Genomic DNA, 22,569 nt, shown 5'->3' with positions numbered 1-22,569 from the left:
AGACTTCTGAAATCATTGCAGATAGGTTTCAATTACCCTAGGAGTAAAGCTGGTCCGGGTGAATGACTACAGTGGGGTTAGAATCCGGCCCTGTGACTAGCTCCATTCCTAAGGGGAAAAGGGACTGCCAGGGAGTTCATATTAATTAGTAGTAGAAAGCATTCCCTTATTTTCCCTCCACACACGGCCATTCCACTTAGACCTCATAACATGTCACAGACTGGTTGTGGAAGGACTTGGGAAAAGCGGGCTTTGAATTCCCCAACCTACTTAGAACTGGGAGTATTTATCTCGGGTTGAGCCAGGGTGGCTGCCGAGTTCCAAAACCCACAGCCTGGGGATTATAAAGCCAGCGCACAGCTTTTGCCCTGTGATACCGCTGCCCTTCTGTCAGGCTCTGAGGCAGTCCCGTGGAGGCCCCCTGGCTCTATTCAGGGCCCTCATGGCAGACAGTTCACATAGTGCAGACAAGGGGACGGTGCGAGGAAGCCTCTCTGCTGGCCAGCGTTCAACGGGGAATTCTATCAGGACATGGCATTCCAAAGCTGCTACTTTCGGGACGTGTTCAACCATGCGGCAGAAGGCAAATCCCCCTCTAGTCTTTTCAAGTTTTCCCTAAGTCCAGTTTTTATTCTGGCTATGAATTAAATTCTGATGTCTTAAATCATGCAGAAAAAAAAAAAGCAGGCAAAAAGTGATTGAATTATATTAATTATATAGCACTGAAGCTCAGCTAGAAAACAAGAACTACATTTCTTAAGTTTCTCTTCACTAGACTTATGCAGGTTATAAATTAGTATTAAATGAATTTCACTTTTCATTTCAGCCAAGCTGAAAAGAAGCTGAGCTTAAACTCTGGCTTTATAGGAAAAAGATTCTTCTGGGGAAAAAAAAAAAGAATAAACAGTTAAGCAAAAAACAAACCCACGTTATTTACCCATCACGCGAAAGGACAGCCTTAAGGGACTCACTTGTTTAGTGTTCGAAAATATTTTCTACCCACTGCTTCGTAAATTATTTTCTTGTCTGTGTGACACATCCTTCAGTAACAATTTAGCTTTTCCTTGGCTACCTAGATATATTTCCATAGTTTCTACCCAAACAGGCGGCTTTTTCCTGTACTATTGTAATAATCAAAAAGGAGATGCTTATTTACATAGCATCGCCCTTCATACAAATATATATTTTTGTTAATTCTCTGGACATTGTAGAGACCGAAGAGAAAAATCTCATTCGCGTGGGCCCACCTAATTTTGATTTTGTGATTATTTAGACTGAAGCCGAGCTGAAGTTTACATTTGGGACTGAGAGTTTTCATTTAGAGTTAGGAGAAATAAGGCCATCTCTTGGGGACTGGTGGCCAGGACATAAACATCCCAGGCCAGAAATTCTCTGCTACAAAAGAAAAAAACCACCCAGGGGGCACATCTAGCTCTCAGAGTGCCTCCCAGCAGGTTTTGGCTAGGAGTCTTTGGTTAGTGAAGGAGGATAGGTGGCACTGTGCCTGCGAAAAATGCAAAAGTGAGAAAGAAGGGCAGGGGGGCAGCAGATTTCAACCTACCTCAGAGGCCTTGTGCTGTGGGTTATCAACTACTATACAGTAACCAGATGAGACTGGTATCCACCCACTGGAGCAGTTCCCCGAAGTTACTATATGCAGTTTGGAGTAATGAAACCTTCATTTCATAATAGGCTGTAGTCTGAACACTTCACTGATTCTGACTGGCCATTTTTCCAGAGAAGTTTAGGATTACCACATAAGAAAACGTTGACAATTTTAAAAAATTTCAACATGTACTGATAGCCTTGTGATTCTGTCTTCTTTCTAAGAGAATAAAAAAGAGGATGATCAAGTAAGCTACTGTGTGTCTTATGTAAATGTTTGTTGCTGTAATTTTTTTCTTTTTCTTTCAACAACTCTGAAGGTTTGCAAAGTTCTGTGAAGTTTCACCCGTGGAAATGTAAGATGGTAGAGACAGATGAAAAATATATTCTCTAACAGTTTAAAAGTTATGCAGAAGGAGCAGCCCACAAATAATCTCATTAAGACTTTATGCTTCTTGGGCCTCAAGACACATTTTCTCCTTGCTAAGACACCAACAGCTGTGCAATGACCCCGATTTCCTATTATAAGGAAAATATCTTTTTAAGAAATTCTCAGTATTTCTCAAGAATCTCAGAACTTCAGTTGAGCCAGTTTTATTTAGCAACCTGTCACAACCACTTGGGCTTAACTGCGAGCTTTTTCTTCCTTTTCTACTGATTTCAGATTAGAAAATGCGACCACCGCCAGGGCAATGCCCAAGGTGGGTGGAGGGAGGCGATCTCAAGAAAGCACAGTAAGTCCAAATGTTTGTTCTTTAAAATTGCAGGTGAATTTTGGCATGTCATGGAGCATCATAAACAGATGGCTAGAGAGCCGTACTGTGACGTTAGGTTCTAGTGTAGCCAGGCAGTGGCAAAGAACCTGGGTGCCAGAGCGAGGCTGCCCGGTTCAAACCGCAGCCTTATCACTTCCTAGCAGTACGACCTAGGGCACATTTCTAAACTGTCTATGGCCCAACCTGTCCTCTCTGTAGGATGGGGATAATAATGTTATAGACCTCACAGTGTTGTCACAATGACTAATGAGTCAGTATGTATCAAGTCCTAAAACAGTGCCTGGCCCAGAGTTAAACATTTGCTAATTATTATCATTTATCACTAATTTGATGGAAAAAATCATCAGAGCAAAGGCAGGGACCAAGAACCAGCATAACACAAGGGATACCCCATTATGCCAAAAATCTTATCTATCTGGTGCTCCACTGTATTTCTATTGTGCCCGACATACAACCGATGTTTGCAGTAAATATCTGTTGAGTAAATGAATACATGAATCAGTCCTCATAGACTGACTCCTTAACGAATCACATTTTTATTGTGGACATATGACGCTTACTCCTTCTGGGCCTTGGCTTTTCCATCTCCAAAGAAAGGTACCAACACCTGTCACTTGCTATCTCAAACTGATGATCATCAATACGAGAAAAAAAGCAAATCATTCCAAACTTACTGGAGGGATATCAAAAGTCAATGACTCTTTAAACCAATGTTTCTTCGTTACTGAGTATGCATGAACATAGTCAATGACATCAGGAGGATCCTCGTGATACTCAGGCAGTCCTGATTCGAACATGTTTCCTTTCAAGGGGTCCTCTGACTACAGCTGGCCAGGTGGAATGTGATGTTAGATGTTGTGCTAGGCCCTAAGAGATGGCTGTCTAAGTCTTTAGGGTGCAGAGGAATTACCTGGGGGCTTGTTTTGAAATTGCTGACTTTCAGGTGTCTACGGAATAGGCAGAAGGAGTTGGCCAACAGAACAATGAATCTATGATTCTGGACCAGTCCTAGATCTAGGACATCACTGTATGTGAGGAGCAACCCCAGATAGTGCATGCTAAGTGAAAATGAAGAGAGCAGAGGGTAGGGCAAAGAGGCACACCAATATTTGGGAGGCAGCAGGAAGGGGTCCTGCCAGAGATGTAATGGCCAAAGAAGAAGGCCACAGAGGAAAGAATGTCACGAAGAAGGGAGTATGCAATAGTGTCAAATTCCAGAGAAAGGTAAAGAAAGATGAGCACTGAAAAGCATCCAGTGGCTTCTGGGACTAGGTCACTTCTATTGCATCTTTGCAGGGGCAGCTGCAGTGAGGTGGTGGAAGAAGCATCCAGTAGTTTAAGGAATGAATAAGAGGGAAGGGAGTGGAGCCTGTAAACACAAAAAAAAACTTTTCCAAATGTCTGGCTATAAAACTACAGAACTATGGTGGGAGGTAGAGTGGGCGCCTCTATGGAGAGTCTAGGCCTGTTGGCCTCTATTTTCTCTTGCAAATGGGAGGTGATGAAAGTAAGGGCATTAGGTTTGGGCAACGACACAAAGTAGGCCCTCAGCAAATATATTTAAGGGACAGTTGAACTAGTGACGAAGAGCACTTGCAAAATAAGGTAGAAGACAAGAATAAATGGCGAAGAAGGGAGTATCTGTAACTGGTGTGGAGGGGGAGGCAAGATGAGCAGTCAAGAGTTTCAATGCTTGGGGCGCCTGGGTGGCTCAGTTGGTTAAGCATCTGCCTTCGGCTCAGGTCATGATCCGAGTCCCAGGATGGAGTCCCACATAGGGCTCCCTGTTCAGCGGGGAGCCTGCTTCTCCTTCTGACCCTTCCCCCTCTCATGCTCTCTCTTTCTCACTCTCTCTCTCAAATAAATAAAATAAAATCTTTAAAAAAAATAAAAAAGAGTCTCAATGCTCAAGGTGAGTGAGGAAAATAAAATACGAAGGAAAAAGTAAAAGGATATGGGGGTGAATGCATCTTGTGCAGCTGATGTGACTAATGCAGCTTGCCTTAACTAGATTATAAATAGACTGGTAAGGGTCAAGGCCCAGGGGAGAGGGAGGAAAAAAAACTGTGCCAGTCAGGGAAAGATATTCCAAACACGCTGGGTCATTATTTTCCCCTGTCCTCATTTTAAGCCTACTATAATTCATCTTTGCCTTCCTACTCTATTCCCTAATTCGTATTTGCTGCCTAAAGAGAAAGACATACATTTTTTTAATCTTAAAATGTTCCCTACTATGTAGGATAAGATGACCGCCTAAGTTGGCATTTGGGGCTTGCTACTGTCAAAGCCTTCAATTCAGCATTAAAAATGCCTGCTGAGCACCTTGGCTATAATTCTTGAGAAAATAATTAAGACTAAGGAAATAAAAGCTCCTTAGGGAAAGATATCATTAAAATATCTTAAAATTTAAACATTACTATGTTTGTAATAGTTTTCCTACTACTATTATTATTTCCATATGCCTTAAATGTATAAGTTGGAGCGAATACTGTCCTTTATTAAAATTAGCAAAGAGTGTCTATCAGTTTCTCTTGTTAGGCAGCAAACCATGTATTTTGTAAATTTCCTGGGTCAACCCTTGATTCAAGTGAAAGCAAAGCTCTTTATGATGACTTCCAAGTTATGAATCAAAGAACTCTCTTCCTCTTATTAGATCCAACCGTCTACAGAGTAGACAGCCTGACTTTTCTCTCGTCTTCTGTGAGCTGCTAATCACCATGGGGGATTTCTAAAGGTCCTCAAGACAGCAGACTGAATTCCCTTATTCTTTTCCTGCCTTGCTACTGGGAAATCTTTCTGAACTTCTCCAAGAGTACTGGTGCTCTTCCCTTGTTTATAGGCCCTTGGTCCTTAGTGTATCTGTCACATAATTCAGTGGTTAAAATTCAATGTGTTTTATCTCACTAGCTAGATTTGCAAGTTCTTCAAGGATGAAGACCTTTCTTTACTTTGCATCTTTCCCAAGACCTACACTAGGAAGGTATGCAATAGATGTTTAACAACTATTTCGTCAATCTATTAACTGATTGGATTCTAACTTTTAGAGTGAATGGCAGCAATAGGCCATGGATTATCATCGTTGTCAAAAATTTCACCTAAGAATGAAGCCGTTTGCAGATCAAATCACTTGTTCTAACATGACCTGAATTGGCCTGTTGAAGTAACAGATAACACTGAAGAAAAGCTGGTCCGTACAAGTTTTGTTTTTTTAGCTTGCTTTGTCAATGCATTCCATAAGAGGTGAACTCCTCATTCCTTTTGCTCAAAAACATATTTAGAAAATGGTCTTAAAGAGATCTGGCACCAGAGATGAAGTTGGCCAGGCCCCTCTCTAGGAACTAAGAGATAAAAATCAGTGACAGATGACAGAGTATCCTTTTATACCAGTACTCTTTGCAAAAAAGCCACACAATGCAGGAAACATGATTTCATTCCACATGCTGAACCTCAGTTACCCTTGGGTAAAATTCAGAATTTCAGAAGGCCGTGAGCACAACGTTCCCCATAAAGCACTAGGTAGGCAGGGCCATGGTAGAAAGGAGACGGAGTAGGTAGCTGCCCGAACTGTGATATCACCAGCATTAGGAAACAACCTTCCCATCTCTGCTTTTAGGTCCTCCCCTGTGTAAGGCCCCAAACTCCAAAACCAACTTTCACTGCTGTATTTCAAAATGTATGTCTCCGTAATACAACAAATAGCCCCAAGGAAGGTAATGACCAGGGTCATTTACGCATCTGTATGAAAGGAAGGAGTGGGCACAGGTTTTTGGCTTGTAGGCAAAGAGGAAAATGGAGCAGCTGGAAAACCCCTGAGCAGGACTGAACATGTGCACCTTGACGATCTTGCCCAGAGCCTGACCTGGTATCAGAGTCACACTAGGAAAGCCAGAGGTCAGAGTTTCCACACACTGATGGGAGCAGTTCCCTTCCTTCACCCAACCATAGCTGGCAGATCAGGACAGTATAGGGACATTCCTAACCTTTAGTCCCAATCTCGAAGGCTCACGGAATTCAGCAGTAACCATAGGAGGGGTGGAGTTCTGGACCTCTAGGAGGGACAGGTGGGAACAAGTCCTACATTAACAGCACCGGCAAAGACCTATTCTCAGTGGTCTCTTCTTGTCATGGGCTAGGCTTGGGGACTCTTATATTCTCTCTCTATAGGCATCTCTGTTCAAAGAAGAGCCTTCAGGAAGTTTGGACAACCAAGAGTTATCTATTTTAATCACTTTTCAGAAAAGCATCTCTCTGACTTTTCTCAAAGACTCAGATGTTCCTTGTACTTGTCAGAAAACAAATGTGGTTTCAGCCAACATCTGGAATGGAGAAAAATATAGCAACCACAAAAAAGATAATTAAATTAATAAGGAATGCTTTTCAGACATAACATCCCATAGGCCAAAAAAGTGTTTTCAGAACTCTCCAGAACAAAGTTATAGAAGTTACTTAGAAGCTAAATTTAAGTGAATTAACTGCTGCAGGGCACCATGTAGGAGCAGACCACTGTGACCCTGTGGGCCATACTAAGAATGGCACCCCAACTTCTTTTCTTTGGGAGACAGAGTAGCCCATAAATAAAAATGTACAAATAACATGTTATAGGTTCAGAGGCAGGCTTATCATTTCCTTCACTGCACATTTGGAATATACATCTAGGTTGCTCAGCTGTTCCAAAATAAGACATCTCAAAAAGATGCCCTGCTGGTCATCTCGCTCAACCTCAGATGTACTGCATGTGATCAATTTTCCTTGAATACTTTCAATGACCTGCAGCTCAGTGTTATGGAAATCTGTTCATTCCCCTGATGAAGAATGCTAACTTTCACAAAATTCTTTATATTAAAATCTGAAATCTATCTCTTACTTTCCCCTTGGGAGCACAAGAAAGAAATTATGTGCCTTCTGCCATATGGCAGCTTCTCAAGTATGTAAAGACCATTACCATGTTGCCTCTGACTAAATCTTTTCCAGTCTAACTATTTCCAGATGTTTAGCTTCCTCCTCATCTTGGTTATCTACTCTGGATAAATATTAGTTTATCGGTGACCCTCCTAAAATGGGAAGCCCAGAGCAGAATAACAGAAGAAGCGCAATGATGTAGGTTTAATCTGACCAGCAGAGTTCAGGGGTCCGGACTACAGTCTTCACTATCTGGTAACAGCAACTGTGTCACATTGCTTCCTCAGGACTCACCAGGAAATGCCATTTCCCAAGATTTTTTTCATAAAAACTGCTAGGGAGCCAGACAGCTCTCATCCTGTATGTACATAATTTTGACTTTTCTTTAGAAAATCAGAATATGACACATATCTCTATTAAAAGACATCTTGATAATCTCAGCCCATCAATCCAGGCTTCCAAGGCTATTCTGAATCTTATTTTTAAATTATGGACAATGTCAGACATATCATATAACAAAGGGTACACAGAATAATATGACAATCAACCACTTGCCCAAAATCTAGCTTAAGAACACATCACAAATAAAACTGAAGCTCCTAGTATATGTTTCCTCAATTTTATCTCCTTCTTTCCCAGCCACATAGAAATCATGGCCACCAGCCTGAATTTTTGTTTGTCACTCCCATGCTTAAAGACTATTTTGAATTTTGATCCCATCACCACTTATATTTATGTTATATACAAATCCGATAAGCATGCAATCTAGTCTGTGTTCATTTAAGTAAGTAATTCAAATGTTGAATAAAGCAGCATTGTCATCATCTATCAGACTGGTAATCCCATCAAAACAGTGAGGTGACTCAGGCATGACTTATTCTTAGGGAATCCTTACTCGACCTCAGCAAACAAAGTGTAAAGCTTTTGCAAGTAATACACTGAATGATCCAGTCTAAAACAATCAGTATCAACACAATTGTTTGGTCACTGGTAAAATACGCCTTTTCCCTTCTCTTGTGAAAATCCTTCTGCAAGCTCCCAGCAGAACATTGCCATCCCACATTTCTCCAAATTACTGACATAGTTCTAGGCTCACATGTACCCAAGGCTCTAAGTTACTGGGTCCAGGGATTTGCCTTCATCAACAGGACAACACGGTGCTCTTTTTTTTTTTTTTTTTTTAATCTGCTCCCCTACATCTGGCTCCAGGGCCTTCCTTCCAGTTAACTGGTTGGGACAAGCCAAAGCAGGAGTTTAAAAAGTCTGCCCTCTTTCTATCACCATCAACCCCTTCCTTCTCTATTGAATTTTTCTTAAAAAACAAACCGAAGAGCCTTTTATCTGCTGTTTTGTAAGCAGTATTAGCCCCATTACACAGATTGATAGCTGAAGCACCCAGGGGCCCTCCGATTCATGCCATAATAATCTGGAAGGCTTGCATATAGATAGTTCTATGACTTTCAGCAGAAAAATGACATCTCCCTCCTTCCCTCCTTCTTCCATTCTTATCAATCCAGGCTCCTCTCATTTTGCTAAAGCCTGCAACAGGGTAGCTGTGAGGTGGGCCTCCAGAGCAGTTTGCTGGACAGCAGTCAGGGCAAAGGGGTTCAGAGGCCAGGAAGGACTCAGCTCACAGTCCCATGAAGCCGGAGAGGACCTAGGCAATATTCAATACTTGAATCTGATAGATAAGGAAACAGAGGGTCAGTGAGGTGAAGTTAAAATAAAGGTAAATGTCAGAGCTCATACTGGAACACAAGACTCCTCAAAGTCCAGGTAAAACACAAGACCCAGCTGAGCTTCCCTTCTACCTAACCGGTAAGCAGTGGGTTATGAAATGTGGCTCCAATACTGTAGGACTAGGAGTCCCTAGTACTTCAGATACACAGATCTGCTAAGAGACCAAATGTCTCAATTCGCAGTTGCTTTCATTTCTAGGTTAATAATTCAGTCTCTGTGCCCAAACCTGGGTGAGGCAGAGAAGGGGACAAAAGAACAAAAACAAACCAAAAAAACCCAGAGTGGCTTCTGCATGGAAAGAGGTTAAGATTTATTTGGAGAGAATAGCACTGAGCATACAAAGTACAGTTATTTATGATACAGTAGTGATGAATGGTAGGATAAGAGGTTAAAGTAACAAATGCTACAGCCTTTCAGAGGGAGAGATGAGCCGGGGCTGAAGTGAAGAGAAAGGGAGGAGGGCATGTCTTCTTCCTTCCCAGCAGTGTTTCAACTGCTCTCTGCCTGTTTATCTCTCTGTAAGGCAAAGCCGACCTACTTTTCTGCAAGCATTCTGGGAAGACAGAGCAGATAGAAATGTGCCATGCAGCCTTGAAGGGGAGTTCCTGGTATTATAATCACAAACGAAGGTAGAAGCCATCCATCGCCTACTGCAAAAGCCCCAACTCTACATCATGGAAAACCAGTTCCTTCAACTCCACAACCTAGGCAAGGAGTAATGTGGTAATCCTTAAATTATGTAACTTTCAAGGACAAGAAAACAAGGGCCAATATTACTTCTCAATAGCACAGGCTTGGAAGGCCTAACTCAGTTTTCGTACCTCCTACCCTTCTTCCCTTTTTAAGACTGGTACAATCCAAAGGTCCCATGAAATGTTTATTATTTTTTTATTGTTATGTTAATCACAATACATTACATCATTAGTTTTTGATGTAGTGTTCCATGATTCATTGTCTGTGCATAACACCCAGTGCTCCATGCAGAATGTGCCCTCCTCAATACCCACCACCAGGCTAACCCATCCTCCCACCCCCCTCCCCTCTAGAACCCTCAGTTTGTTTTTCAGAGTCCATCGTCTCTCATGGTTCGTCTACCCCTCCGATTTCCCCCCCTTCATTCTTCCCTTCCTGCTACCTTCTTCTTTTTTTTTTTCTTAACATATATTGCATTATTTGTTTCAGAGGTACAGATCTGAGATTCAACAGTCTTGCACAATTCACAGTGCTTACCAGAGCACATACCCTCCCCAGTGTCTATTACCCAGTCACCCCCTCCCTCCCACCCCACCCCCCACTCCAGCAACCCTCAGTTTGTTTCCTGTGATTAAGAATTCCTCATATCAGTGAGGTCATATGATACATGTCTTTCTCTGTTTGACTTATTTCGCTCAACATAATACCCTCCAGTTCCATCCATGTCATTGCAAATGGCAAGATCTCATTCCTTTTGGTGGCTGCATAATATTCCATTGTATATATATACCACATCTCCATGAAATGTTTTTTAAATGTACAAAACATGTATTTTCCATTTTTAAAATTTTTGGCTGGATTTTTCTTTTTTAAGATTTTATTTATTTGCAAGAGAGAGAATGAGAAACAGAGAGCATGAGAGGGAGGAGGGTCAGAGGGAGAAGCAGATTCCCTGCCGAGCAGGGAGCCCGATGCGGGACTCGATCCCGGGACTCCAGGATCATGACCTGAGCCGAAGGCAGTCGCTTAACCAACTGAGCCACCCAGGCGCCCTGGATTTTTCAATATCTCAACTATAAAAGTGTCCACAGCACAGGTCCCTAGGGGTGATTTCCACTGCCACGTATTTAATTAAGATTGTATTGTTATTAGCACCTCAATATTTTTCAGAGAAAAGAACAGCAGATCTCACTGAAAAGTTATCTAAGGTGAACAGTGAAATGATTTGAGGAAAGACATACTGAAAGCCATTTGCAATGAAAATAAGCCCCCAAAGGGGTAGGGAGATCCTTTTAAAAGCACCCAAAAAATGATTAAAAGGCAGTGGAGGGATTTCTCCCACAGGCAGTAATCCACTGCTGAGATCTGTTGTCAGCAACAGCAGGGGCTTTCTGTCTCAATGGATACCCCCCCACACACAGGTACCACACTGGTTCTGAGAGGGTAGAGAGCCTTGTCCACGCATCACAGCCTTGTCCAAGCATCACAGCTAGTCAGTGAGTGGCAGAGCTTAGACAGAACCAGGTCTCTTAAACCCAGGTTTGGGGCATATTTGGTTTCCTGTAGTTCTTCGATTCAAACTTGAAACTCCCTTGGTAAAAGGGAATTCAAAGGTACATGTAGAGAGATATTCTGGTCTTTAGAAAGCCCTAGACAAGAAACGTGTATTTTCAGGGAGCCAGTTGGGGTCCCTTTTAAAGCATGAGTCACTCTGCTTGGTGGTATTTGAACTGAAGGGTAAATGGTCTTAAACTGAAGGCATCACATTTGCATGGTAAAGGGCCGCGAATCTGGATCCAGCACAGCACCGGGCACATAAAACACACTGGATTTAAAAAAACTTGTAAACAAAACATTGTGATTAACATTATCATTTCTGTTCCAAGATGATGCAACTGCACACACGCATAACTTTGGAGACCCAAATCAGAACTTCTAAGATTTCAGTCAACAAAGAAGATCAATAGAGATATAAGTTTATACTCCCAAATGTTGGATAAGGAACAAAAATACAAACAATGCTTACAAACATCTTACAGAGAGGAAGGAAATGGCAGGTTAAGTATACATAAATCAAAGGGAAATAAAAAGCTGCCATTGGGGCTTTTAATCTTCGGGTTGTGCAATTCACTTCAGCTTGGTCAGAGCAACCCTCGTGCTACTCCCACTAGCTGAAAAATTTCTATTTAGCTAAACTCAGAATATCCAAGAGCCTGATTAGACTCTTCCAAGTACATAAATTAACACTGGCAATGCTACAAAAATAAAGCACCACCCACCCCCTCGTGCATGCACCCATCTTTTCAGCTATTCCCCCAAGTCCAAACAACCCAATCTTCACCATCACCAGAACCACAAATATTGCCTGGAATGACAGGTTTTATGACCAATCTTTCACTTCCTTCATGAAGAATTTTCTCAGAAGTAATTTAAATCAAATGTGTACAGTTTTATCAAATTCACTATTTTTATGGTTCATCTGCCCAGGTGATTTTAACATTTTAGGGTAGCACAGGGTTGCTCCTGTACTAGGTTGATGAAACCCCGAACTGGGGTTCTGACTGAACTTCAAGTCTAAGATCCTTCCATTGTATCACAGATGATGGTCAGGGCAGTTAAGCCAGCCTTCCTCCATACCTGGTCGCAGACCAACCCTGATACCTCGGGCAACGATCCTGCAGAGATGAGCCCAAGAGAATGGCTGTATCCAATCAAGCCATCCTCACTACTGGAAAAGCAAAGCAAGGAGCAGATCCCACTGCTGGGGGGGACATGACTTTTATATCCTGAAAACAGCACTCTGGTCCACCAACTCTGGAGATAGGCTCCTCCTCACTCTGAATTGCATCAATTTCAGGGCCCATGGGCTGCTCAATGTAGCCACTGCTCTTGGCTGCATAAAAGGTTATTTTGGTGTAATGGAAAGAGCACACCCAACATTCTTGACAGCCCTATACTCTTGGGTTCATATTCTAGCTCTATAACTGACTCGCTCTCTGAACCTCAATTTCCTCAACAGGAAAGTGGGGGTGATAACACCTCCTCTCCGAGTTGTTGTAAGTAAGATGGCCAGTTCAGTGTTGGGCAAATAGTCAAAGCTCAACAAACGTTGGTGTACTTTCTACTAGCATCTCTGCTCAGAGTACTTTCTTGTTTGTTCTCTGTATTCCCGGGTCAAAATCTACTTCTTATAAACCCCTGGAATAGCCTAACCAAGTACCAAGTATGACCCTACTACTGTCAAAATCATGTGTAGCGGGGGACAGGGCAGGGGTTCTGATAATGTTTAAAATCCCAAATTTAATCCTGGTACTCAAAGTGTGATCTACAGACCAGCAGCATCAGCATTACCTGGAAGTCTGTCTGAAAGGCAGACCCTCAGGCTCCATTCCACACTTACTGAATCCAAATTTATGAGATTCCCCAAGTGATAGGTTTACCTCTTAAAGTCTGAGAAACACTGTTCTATACCACAAATGGACATTCAATAAACAGAGCCTACTGACACTCTAAGGAATCAATTGTGGCACTTGGGCTGTTGGTAGCATTCTATGAATGCTTATTCAGATAGAAAGCAACTACTGACCAAGGCATTTTCCCTGGGAGGACAGTGTAATGTACCCCTTGCGCCTTTTGAGTTAAAAAAACAACAACAACCAAAAAAACCAATACACTAAGGACACTGGCTTTATGGCAATATTTAAATCTTCTCCATTAATGCAATCTTTGTTATATAATAAGTGCTCTGAATATAATTAATAATATGAGCATTCTGATTATATGTAGACTCTAAATAACAGGAAGGGTATTTTCAATGTAGTAATTTCTGGTTTCTAGGATGCAACACATAACAGATTGATTAGTAATAAGCTTCCACAAATGGAATGTTCTTAACACACGATGACAAAGTTCTAAAGCATGTCCTTCTGTGATTCTGAGCATGTGCCTTTCCTCCCCCACCCTATCAACCTTCTGAAACATTTTTCAGTTCTTTCCAGTTATAAGTGAAAGTACAATTTTTAAATGCTCCTGAAAGTAAACTTTACAACCCAAATTCCTAAAATGAATCACCAAATGCTGGATCCAGGAGACTGGTAACTTTGTGTATCAGGAAACAAAAACCCCATCCGAGTGAGTCATCTCTGTGATCGGAGATAACACAGCCACCGCCAGAGCTTGGTGCAAACAAATGGCTGCAGCAATCACAGGCCGGCATCTCGTGCTTCATGGTTTCTCACATTAAAATGCATCAGTCAGCTCTGTGAAACCAGGAAGTGGAACCCAGGACGCCACATAAATAACAAACACATTCTCTTGAGTTTGGTGTTAACGTTAACATCTTAACGTTCTGCTCTAAGTCTATCTCAATTTCTGGTACCTAAATTAAAATGAAAGTGCTGCTTTATCGAGACGTATGCAGAAAGGCAAAAGCTAACTAATATGACTGGGCTTCTGAAATGTTCCCTAAGAAAATTTTTAAGACTTTTTGGAGGCCTATTTATTGAGGACTTTGATCCGAAAATGAAAAAGGTGATCAGAAGGTGGCAAATACACCTCAAAAACTGTAACAGAGGAAGAGGCAATAGGCTCTAGAGCAGAAAAGCCTGTTACCATCTGATTCCATGTATAATTCCATGCTTTTTCTCAGGTGCTCCAGTCTTGAAAGAGAAGCTGAGTAGGAAGTGAACTTGTGCCACATATGGCCAGCTAGATGCTACCCCTTGCACCCACCAGCAAACTCCTCCAGAGAGACGAGGCAAATGTCGTTCTCAGCGACATTTGGGGATATAATGCCAGGACCAAGCCTGCCTCATGCTGGCTAGGCTCAACACAGGGATAATGCAAATACCCAGGCTATGTTTTTCAAAAGCAGGCAGCTCCTATCAACACCACACATCCACTAGCAGGCAGAGTGCCAAGGGAACGTTAAACAGTGGCTGTGGCTATGGGCTTCTGCACCCACAACAGAAGCACTTTCCTCTGAAACACTGGAGACCAGTTGGGGGCAATGGCAATAGCCCCCAGGCCCCTGCTTTCACAGGACCCCTCTCAAAGTAAAGAAACAAGAAATAATAATAATAATAAAAAACCAACTACACTTTCTGAAATATGAACAAGTTAAAATACCCCATATTGCCCCCATGCCCACCCCATTATTTCCACAAAGCACACACTACCTCATAATGAACGGAATGAAAGGCGCCATGCTGAGAGCAGAAGAGGTGCCATCCATCGGGGAAGGGTAGAGTCTTCCCAACACCAAAAGTAAGAGAAACATGCTTGGATGATGGTTGAGTTCTCCTGTATCACTGAAAAACAAGTGATTGTACATAAAAGACTTAAAATTTAAGAGGTGAGACACTACCTTCAAACATTTCTCTCATTAAATGATTATGAATGTAAAGTGAGACTCTCTACGATCAGAAGATAATTTCCCTTTTTTCGTTTTTTTTCCCCCCTCCATTCATTTCATATATTCCTAATGTGCAAATAAGGAAGAGCTACTGGCAAAGCCATGGATTGGGCTCCAGCACACGATTCTCTTCTCAAAGCTAATTGTTAATTCGTGTCTGTGTTTTGATTTGAGCTGTTCATACAGCAGAAAGGAGTTCCACAGTATGAAATGTGAAACTTTCAAAAGCCAAATGTACTTATGAAAGCTTGAATGGTCACTTACTGGGGCCAGAAAAGCCTGTCTGTACAAATTACTAATGTGAGGAAATGTATCATAAACAGAAGTAAAATTGATTGATGTTATTTTACTTCCCCATTACAGATAATGAGTATAAATTCATATCAAGTGCAAATATGGCTAGAAGAATAAAAAAGCACATGTTCTAAGACACCATTCTAAAAATTCCACTGTCAGTAAAGGATGTGATTGAAAGGACAATGATACACTTTTCTATGTGCCCTGATCAGACGGGAAGTCCTCTGAACAGCCTTATTTTCTGTTTCTAGGGTTAGGCATGCCAGTGCCATTTCTGGTCACAGGTGACCAGACCAGCCAGCTATTTGCTTACTCTCACAATGGTCAACTGCAACAGGCCAGTAAGAAAAAATGGCTTGTGTTTGTGACAGCAAACTCAGTATGCAAACACAGAGATTTTTAAATATCATGGGAAGAAAATCTTTTTAGAAGCTGTGTTTCTAAGAAGCTAGTTTCTGAAATATGTTCACTGAAAACAGAATCTGAAAAAACAGTATAAAACAGGATTTTAAAAATATAAAATATATTATAAAAACAGGATATTAGGGGCACCTGGGCGGCTCAGTCAGTTAAGTGTCTGACTCTTGATTTCAGCTCAGGTCATGATCTCAGAGTCGTAAGCACCCCGTGGCTGGCTCTGTGCTGGGCTTGGAGCCTGCTTAAGATTCTCTCTCTCCCTCTCACTCCCTCCAACTTTAAACAAAAACAAAACAGGATTTTATACAACTTTTCAGGTACAAATCTACTGCAGAGTCAGGCAACAGGATGTAATAAAGAAGCACTTAAAAAAAATCCATCTAAGTTACAAGAAAGGAGTTGATTAAAAACTGTTGCCTGGGGGGAAAAATCTCGATTAATGAAGTAATTTACTTCCTTGATTTCACTATGTCCTACCCTATTCTCTTCTTACCTGTCCACAGTATTAGCTACAGCTTCCAACTGTTGGAGAAGAAAGGGATAGAGTTCCGGGAAACGAGAAAAGAATTCACTTCCTGTCATTCTGTAAAGGGAAGAAAAAGAAATTGCTATCTTTTATTTCCTCTGATCTAATAATAAAGCCTTTTTATTTTATTTTATTTAAAGGAAGAGAGCCAAGGTCATTCACTTAAATATTTAATGAAAAAAAGTTAAGAACAAACCTCATCTTAAAAATTTAACAATCAAAACAAAACATTTAGGGCGCCTGGGTGGCTCAGTTGGTTGGGCGACTGCCTTCGGCTCAGGTCATGATCCTGGAGTCCCTGGATCAAGTCCCGCATCGGGCTCCCTGCTTGGCAGGGAGCCTGCTTCTGCCTCTGACCCTCCCCCCTCTCATGTGCTCTCTCTCTCTCTCATTCTCTCTGTCTCAAATAAATAAATAACATCTTTAAAAAAAAAAAAAAACATTTAATTTTGATTTTGGAAGTGCTCTTGACACATGGAATTTTATCTCAAAATTTAAGATTATGTATATTTACAAATATTTGATATTAAATTCTATTGGGGAAGAAATTGCAAATGCCAAGTTTCGACAATTGATTTGGACCATGAATATAATCAACATCTGGTTGGCTAAGGCTGACAGCTTCTGTAACAAGGGCAGGTCTAGAACAGGTTTCTCCAAGCTAGCACCAATGATATTTTGGACCAGACAATTTTATGTTGTGGGGGACTGTCATGTGACTGTAGGATATTTAGCAGCCTCTGTTGCTTCTACCCATCAAATGCCAGTAATACCCCTCCCCCGTTCAAGTCATGACAACCAAAAATGTCTCTGGAAAAAACAATGTCTCTGGACATTGCCAAATGTATCCCGAGGAGTAAAATGGTCCCCAGTTGAAAACCACTGGTCTGGAGTATGGTTATCAGAGGCACAGATTTTGTGCATACGGTTCTGGACATCCAATCTCAGCTGACACCTGTGAGGATTAACTTTCCATCTTTATAAACACTACTCTTGAATTCTGACAAGATCCATTCAGTTTTCACAAATGCTTATACTCATGTGATCCACTCCTATGAAGACTCAGAAAATTTCCATCATCCCAGAAAGTTTCCTTGTGCCCCTTCCTGGTCAACTCTCAATACTCAGAGCAACCACTGAGTTTATTTCTGTTACAATTTGGTTTTGTCTATTCTAGAATTTCATATAAATGTAATAATACCTTACATAATTTTTTGCGTCTGGCTTTTTTCACTCAGCATAGTTTATCCATGTTACTTTATGTATCAATAGTTTGATTCTTTTTTTGTTGAGTAGTATTCCATTTTGTGAATATACAAGTTTGTTTATCCATTCTCCTCTTGACAGATATGGGCTGTATCCATTTGTAGGTGGTTATGAATAAAGCTGCTAGAAACATTCTTACACAAGGTTTTTGTGTACATGTTTTCATTTCTCTTGAATAAGTATCCGAGAATAAAATTTCAGTATGTTTAACATTTTAGGAAACTGACAGTTTCCCAAAATAATTAGAGCATTTTATGCTCCACCAACAATAAACTAGAGTTCTAGTGGCTCTGTGTCCTATCCAACATTTGCTGTTGTCTTTCTCTTTATCTACTTTAGCCATCCTAGTGGTAGATCCCTGTGGTTTTGATTTGCATTTCCTTGATGACTAATGATGATAGTAAACACTCTTTTTGTGCTTTGGTTATTGATATGGCCTTTTGTGAAATATCAATTCAAAATATTTGCCTGTTTTCACATTAGGTTGCTTGCTTCCTTTGCCAAACGTGTGCATTAAATGTACCTTCTTAGTCTGGATTGCCAATTTATTTTCCTAATAATGTCTTCTGATGAGCAGAAGTTTTCAGTCCAATAACTGGGTCCTTTTTTTTTTTTTTTTAATGATTCATGTTTTCTGTGGCTTAAGAAATCTTTGCCTACCCCAACATCACAAAGATACTCTGTTTCCTTCTAGGAGTTTTACAGTTCCAGCTTTTATCGTGAGGTCCATGATCCATCTCAAATTAATTTTTGTGTACAGTGTGAGGTAGAGGCAAAGGTTCTCTTTTTCTTTTAAAAATTTATTATTGTTTTTTTAATTGAAGTATAGTTGACATATGATGTTGCATTAGTTTCAGGTGCAAGATTCTTTTTCTTCTACATTGGTGTATCATACTTCTTATAGGGAGATGCCGTAAGAAAAGATAGGCCTTAAATAGGAGAGATGTGCCAGGTTCATGGATAAGAAGATTCAATATTATAAAGAGGAAATTCTCACCAAATACAATGCAATTCCAGTAAAAATAATAATTTATATATTCAACTACATCAATTAATATTTTAAAAAAATTTTTACACACACAAAAAAAGCACAAATAAAACCTTAAAATAATACACGTACGAAGTATTTTTGGCAGAGGAGGAGTATCAAACATTATGAAATAAAAGAGACTAAGAGACTTAGCAGACTTATGAGGCCAAAAAAGACTAAACACATGTGGACCTTGTTTGGATCCTGATTCTAAGAAGCCAATTATAAAAAGACATTTCTAAGACAATTGGGAAAAGTTGAAGGTTAAAGAATTATTAACTTTGTTACACATGATAATAGCATGATGTATTTTTTTAAACTCTCTTATCAAATCAGTCATGCATCCTGAAGTATTTATGGGAAAAATGACATGATACCTGTGACCTCGGTAGGACAAGAAATGGACAAAATACGACTGGCAAAATGTTGGTAATTCTTGAAGTTGAGTGATGGATATGCAGGGGTTAGTTATACTATTCTCTTCATTCTTACATATGTTAAAAATTCCCATAACAAAAAGGTTTTAAAATGATGGAGGTAAACATTTTTATTTGCCAAGCCACAAATGGGCAGAAAATGTGTAATGCGTATAACTGAGAATTACATAATTAGTATGAGAATATATGAAGAACTCCAGTGAAATCAATAAGTTAAAAGACAAACAACTGAATATAAAAATGGATAAAACCTAATAAAATATAATCCACAGAAAATAAACATTAGCGACCAATAAACATAAGATGCTCCATCGTACTGAGAGACTATTTTATATTAACTGGCAAAGATTGAAAAGTCTGATAATACCAAGTATTGGAACTCTTAGACACTGTTGATGGAAACAAAAATTACTACAACAATTTTAAAAATAATCTGGCATTTTCTTGAAAGCCACAGATGTGTTTAGCCAGTGATTCACAAATGCTATTTCGAGGTAAATGGCCTAATAAATTCTTGGACATGGGCACCAGAAGGCTTGTACGAGCATATGCACAGCAGCCGTATGTCCATCAAGAGCAGAGTGAATCGGGCACCTGGGTGGCTCAGTTGGTTAAGCGACTGCCTTCGGCTCAGGTCATGATCCTGGAGTCCCTGGACCGAGTCCCGCATTGGGCTCCTTGCTTGGCAGGGAGTCTGCTTCTCCCTCTGACCCTCCCCCCTCTCATGTGCTCTCTCTCATTCTCTCTGTCTCAAATAAATAAATAAAATCTTAAAAAAAAAAAAGAGCAGAGTGAATCAACTGTACACTCACACAAGGGAATACTGTAGAGCAGTAAACCTGAATGAACTACAGATACATCAAAACAGATTTATCTCAGGAACATAATGTTAAGTGAAAAAAGTGAGTTAAAGAAGAATACATGTAATATAATCCTTCTATCCAAAGTTTACAATAAAGCACCACTAAGTAATACTTCGCTTAGAGAAACAAATTTAAGTGATAAAAAAATGAAAAGCAAAGGAATAAATAAAAACAAAATTGGCAAAAGTAATCAATCACTTCTCCCAGGGGGAAAAGAAAGGAGATGGGATTAGGAAGGAATATATAAGGGGCTTCAAAAGAAATGTTCTGTTACTTAACCAGGTGGTGGATCTAGAAGTGTTTGTTACATAGTTACTCTTTATACCTTACACACAGTATGTAAATTTTCTTTTGTACCTGTTTCACATTCAGTAAAACCAATTTTTTTTTAAAGAGAAAGTCTTTACTTCCTTTTAAGTTACAGATCTATTGAATATTTATTGGACATTTATGCAAAAATGTGCTCATTTCCCTTTTTAATTAGTAGATATTTTTGTGGAAAAATAACAAATGCTGGTGTGAAAAAAAACCCACATACTAGATTTCCCAGTGCCCCTCCACACAGACAACTATGCAAAAGGATCTCAGCTTTCCTTTTAAAAAATTTGTTTAGGGCGCCTGGGTGGCTCAGTTTGTTAAGCGACTGCCTTCGGCTCAGGTCATGATCCTGGAGTCCCGGGATCAAGTCCCGCATCGGGCTCCCTGCTCGGCAGGGAGTCTGCTTCTCCCTCTGACCCTCCCCCCTCTCATGTGCTCTCTCTCATTCTCTCTGTCTCAAATAAATAAATAAAATCTTAAAAAAAAAAAATTTGTTTATACAAGTACATACTTTTAGTTTAGCTCCTTTTTCCCACAAATATGCATATTATACATACGGTTGTGCCCCTTGATTTTATTTTTCATTTGAACTATATCTGAGAAATCATTCAATATCAGGCACACCATTCTATTTCTTTCCACTTAATGGCTGCAGAGTAATCCATTGTATGTTGACTGTAATTGATTTAATCCCAAAAGATAGGCCTTTTGGTCCTTACCTTACTGTTACAAACAATGATATGTAAATTTCCTTGTTAATAAACAGCAAACCTAGGTTTTGCAGGTTCAGTGCTTTACACAGGGAGACCACAAAACCATTCCACTACAGGCCATTGTTACATCCTTTAGTATCGCTAAGCAAAACTGGTCAAGAACATCAGTTTCCATTTTTAGTGGAGTCACTTAAAACTGTATATGAATTTAATACTGAAATCCCTGTGTATACTTGCCCATATAGAATCTCTCCATCTACACCACAAAACTTGGTAAACAGTATTTCCCGGGGAGTAAGTCATTCCTCAATGGTCCAATATCTCTTGGTGGTGTCAAGAGAGATAAGTATTCTGTGTAAGCAGACCATATGATTGCATTACCATGATCTAGAAATTGCCTGGATAAATAACGGGCTCTGCTGACCACAAATACTGCCAGAGGAAAGGGCTGTGGAGCTACTATTCTCAAATTAAAGTCATTGCCTTAATTGAATTAAAACTAATTGTCCCAAACAGCAAGTTATCTCATTCAGTCTACCTTACCAGATATTTACCAACTAGTTTATGTTGCAGAATATATGAAGAAGGTATGTTACTCAAAGTTAAACATTTGGTGAATGTTTTAAGTAATTGTTTTGTTCTTAATAATTTGGTGGGTTTTGAGTACATCTTTAAAAAAAATATTCTGTTAAAATTATTGTGTCCATGCTTGGTGGTGTAGGGCTTTGAAGCATCAACTGCGCATCTGTCAGGGTTTAAGGAAAACCAAAATTATTTTCTAAGGAGAATTTTGACCTTGCTTAGGTACTCTGAGCACACAGGAGTTGCCTTTCTATTCTAGCATTCTCAGGCTCCTCAATACTGTTAAGAAAATTTCAACTCTAAGAGCCTCTTAACTATAGAGAACAAACTGAGGGTTGATGGAGGGAGGACGGTGGGGGATGGGTTAAATGGGTGATGGGTATTAAGGAAGGTACTTGTGATGAGCACTGGTGATCATAGAGTGATCAATCACTAAATTCTACACATGAAACCAATTTTACCATATATGTTAATGAGCTAGAATTTCAATAAAAACTTGAAGTAAAAAAAAAGAAAAAGGAAAAGAAAAAAAAAGAAAATATCAACTCTATTTCTGGCCAGGGCTCTAATTCACTGCAAATGGCGAAGAGCTGAGTACTTGCTTGGGTTAGCATCATCTAAAATCTGCATCGGCCAAGGGCTACTAAAGACTTGGCTAAATGTGTATGGAGTGCTGCCTGAAGGATATTCAATATTAACAATTCTTGCGTATTATAAAACAGAGCCTCAAAAGGTAAGGCATAGGAGGATATCAGAATTATCTAAGGGGGCTTATTCAAACTTCACTCACTCCTGATTCTCAACTACAGCAAAAGGCCTATAGTTCATAGGCTGCTCATAGGTTTTCGGCTGCCCATATAGGTCTATAATCTATAGCTTTATTTTTAAAGGCCAAGATCATGGGACCATTTTAGTCCATATGTGAATCCTGGAACATATGAGTCTTACCTGTCATTTCTACTTAATCAAAACTATAGCATGATCATAGTTTTCT

The 22,569-nt window shown here is 40.1% G+C and overlaps 1 protein-coding gene across 4 annotated transcripts in view; it reads right to left on the bottom strand.

The window, feature by feature from the left end:
• The window catches only part of THADA (THADA armadillo repeat containing), a 323,565-nt gene that overhangs the window by 167,631 nt on the left and 133,365 nt on the right, over window positions 1-22,569 (bottom strand). For all 4 annotated transcript variants that reach the window (XM_021701170.2, XM_021701169.2, XM_021701171.2 and 1 more), the window contains 2 exons: window positions 16,334-16,423; window positions 14,891-15,022 (listed from right to left, as the gene is read on the bottom strand). In XM_021701170.2, coding sequence (XP_021556845.1) covers window positions 14,891-15,022; window positions 16,334-16,423 — 222 coding nt within the window. The remainder of the gene's footprint in view (window positions 1-14,890; window positions 15,023-16,333; window positions 16,424-22,569) is intronic.

Source organism: Neomonachus schauinslandi, chromosome 10 (genome assembly GCF_002201575.2).
Source record: "Neomonachus schauinslandi chromosome 10, ASM220157v2, whole genome shotgun sequence".
Lineage (NCBI taxonomy): Eukaryota > Metazoa > Chordata > Mammalia > Carnivora > Phocidae > Neomonachus > Neomonachus schauinslandi.
The sequence above is the reverse complement of the archived record's forward strand: the minus strand, read 5'-3'. Positions and strand labels throughout refer to the sequence as shown.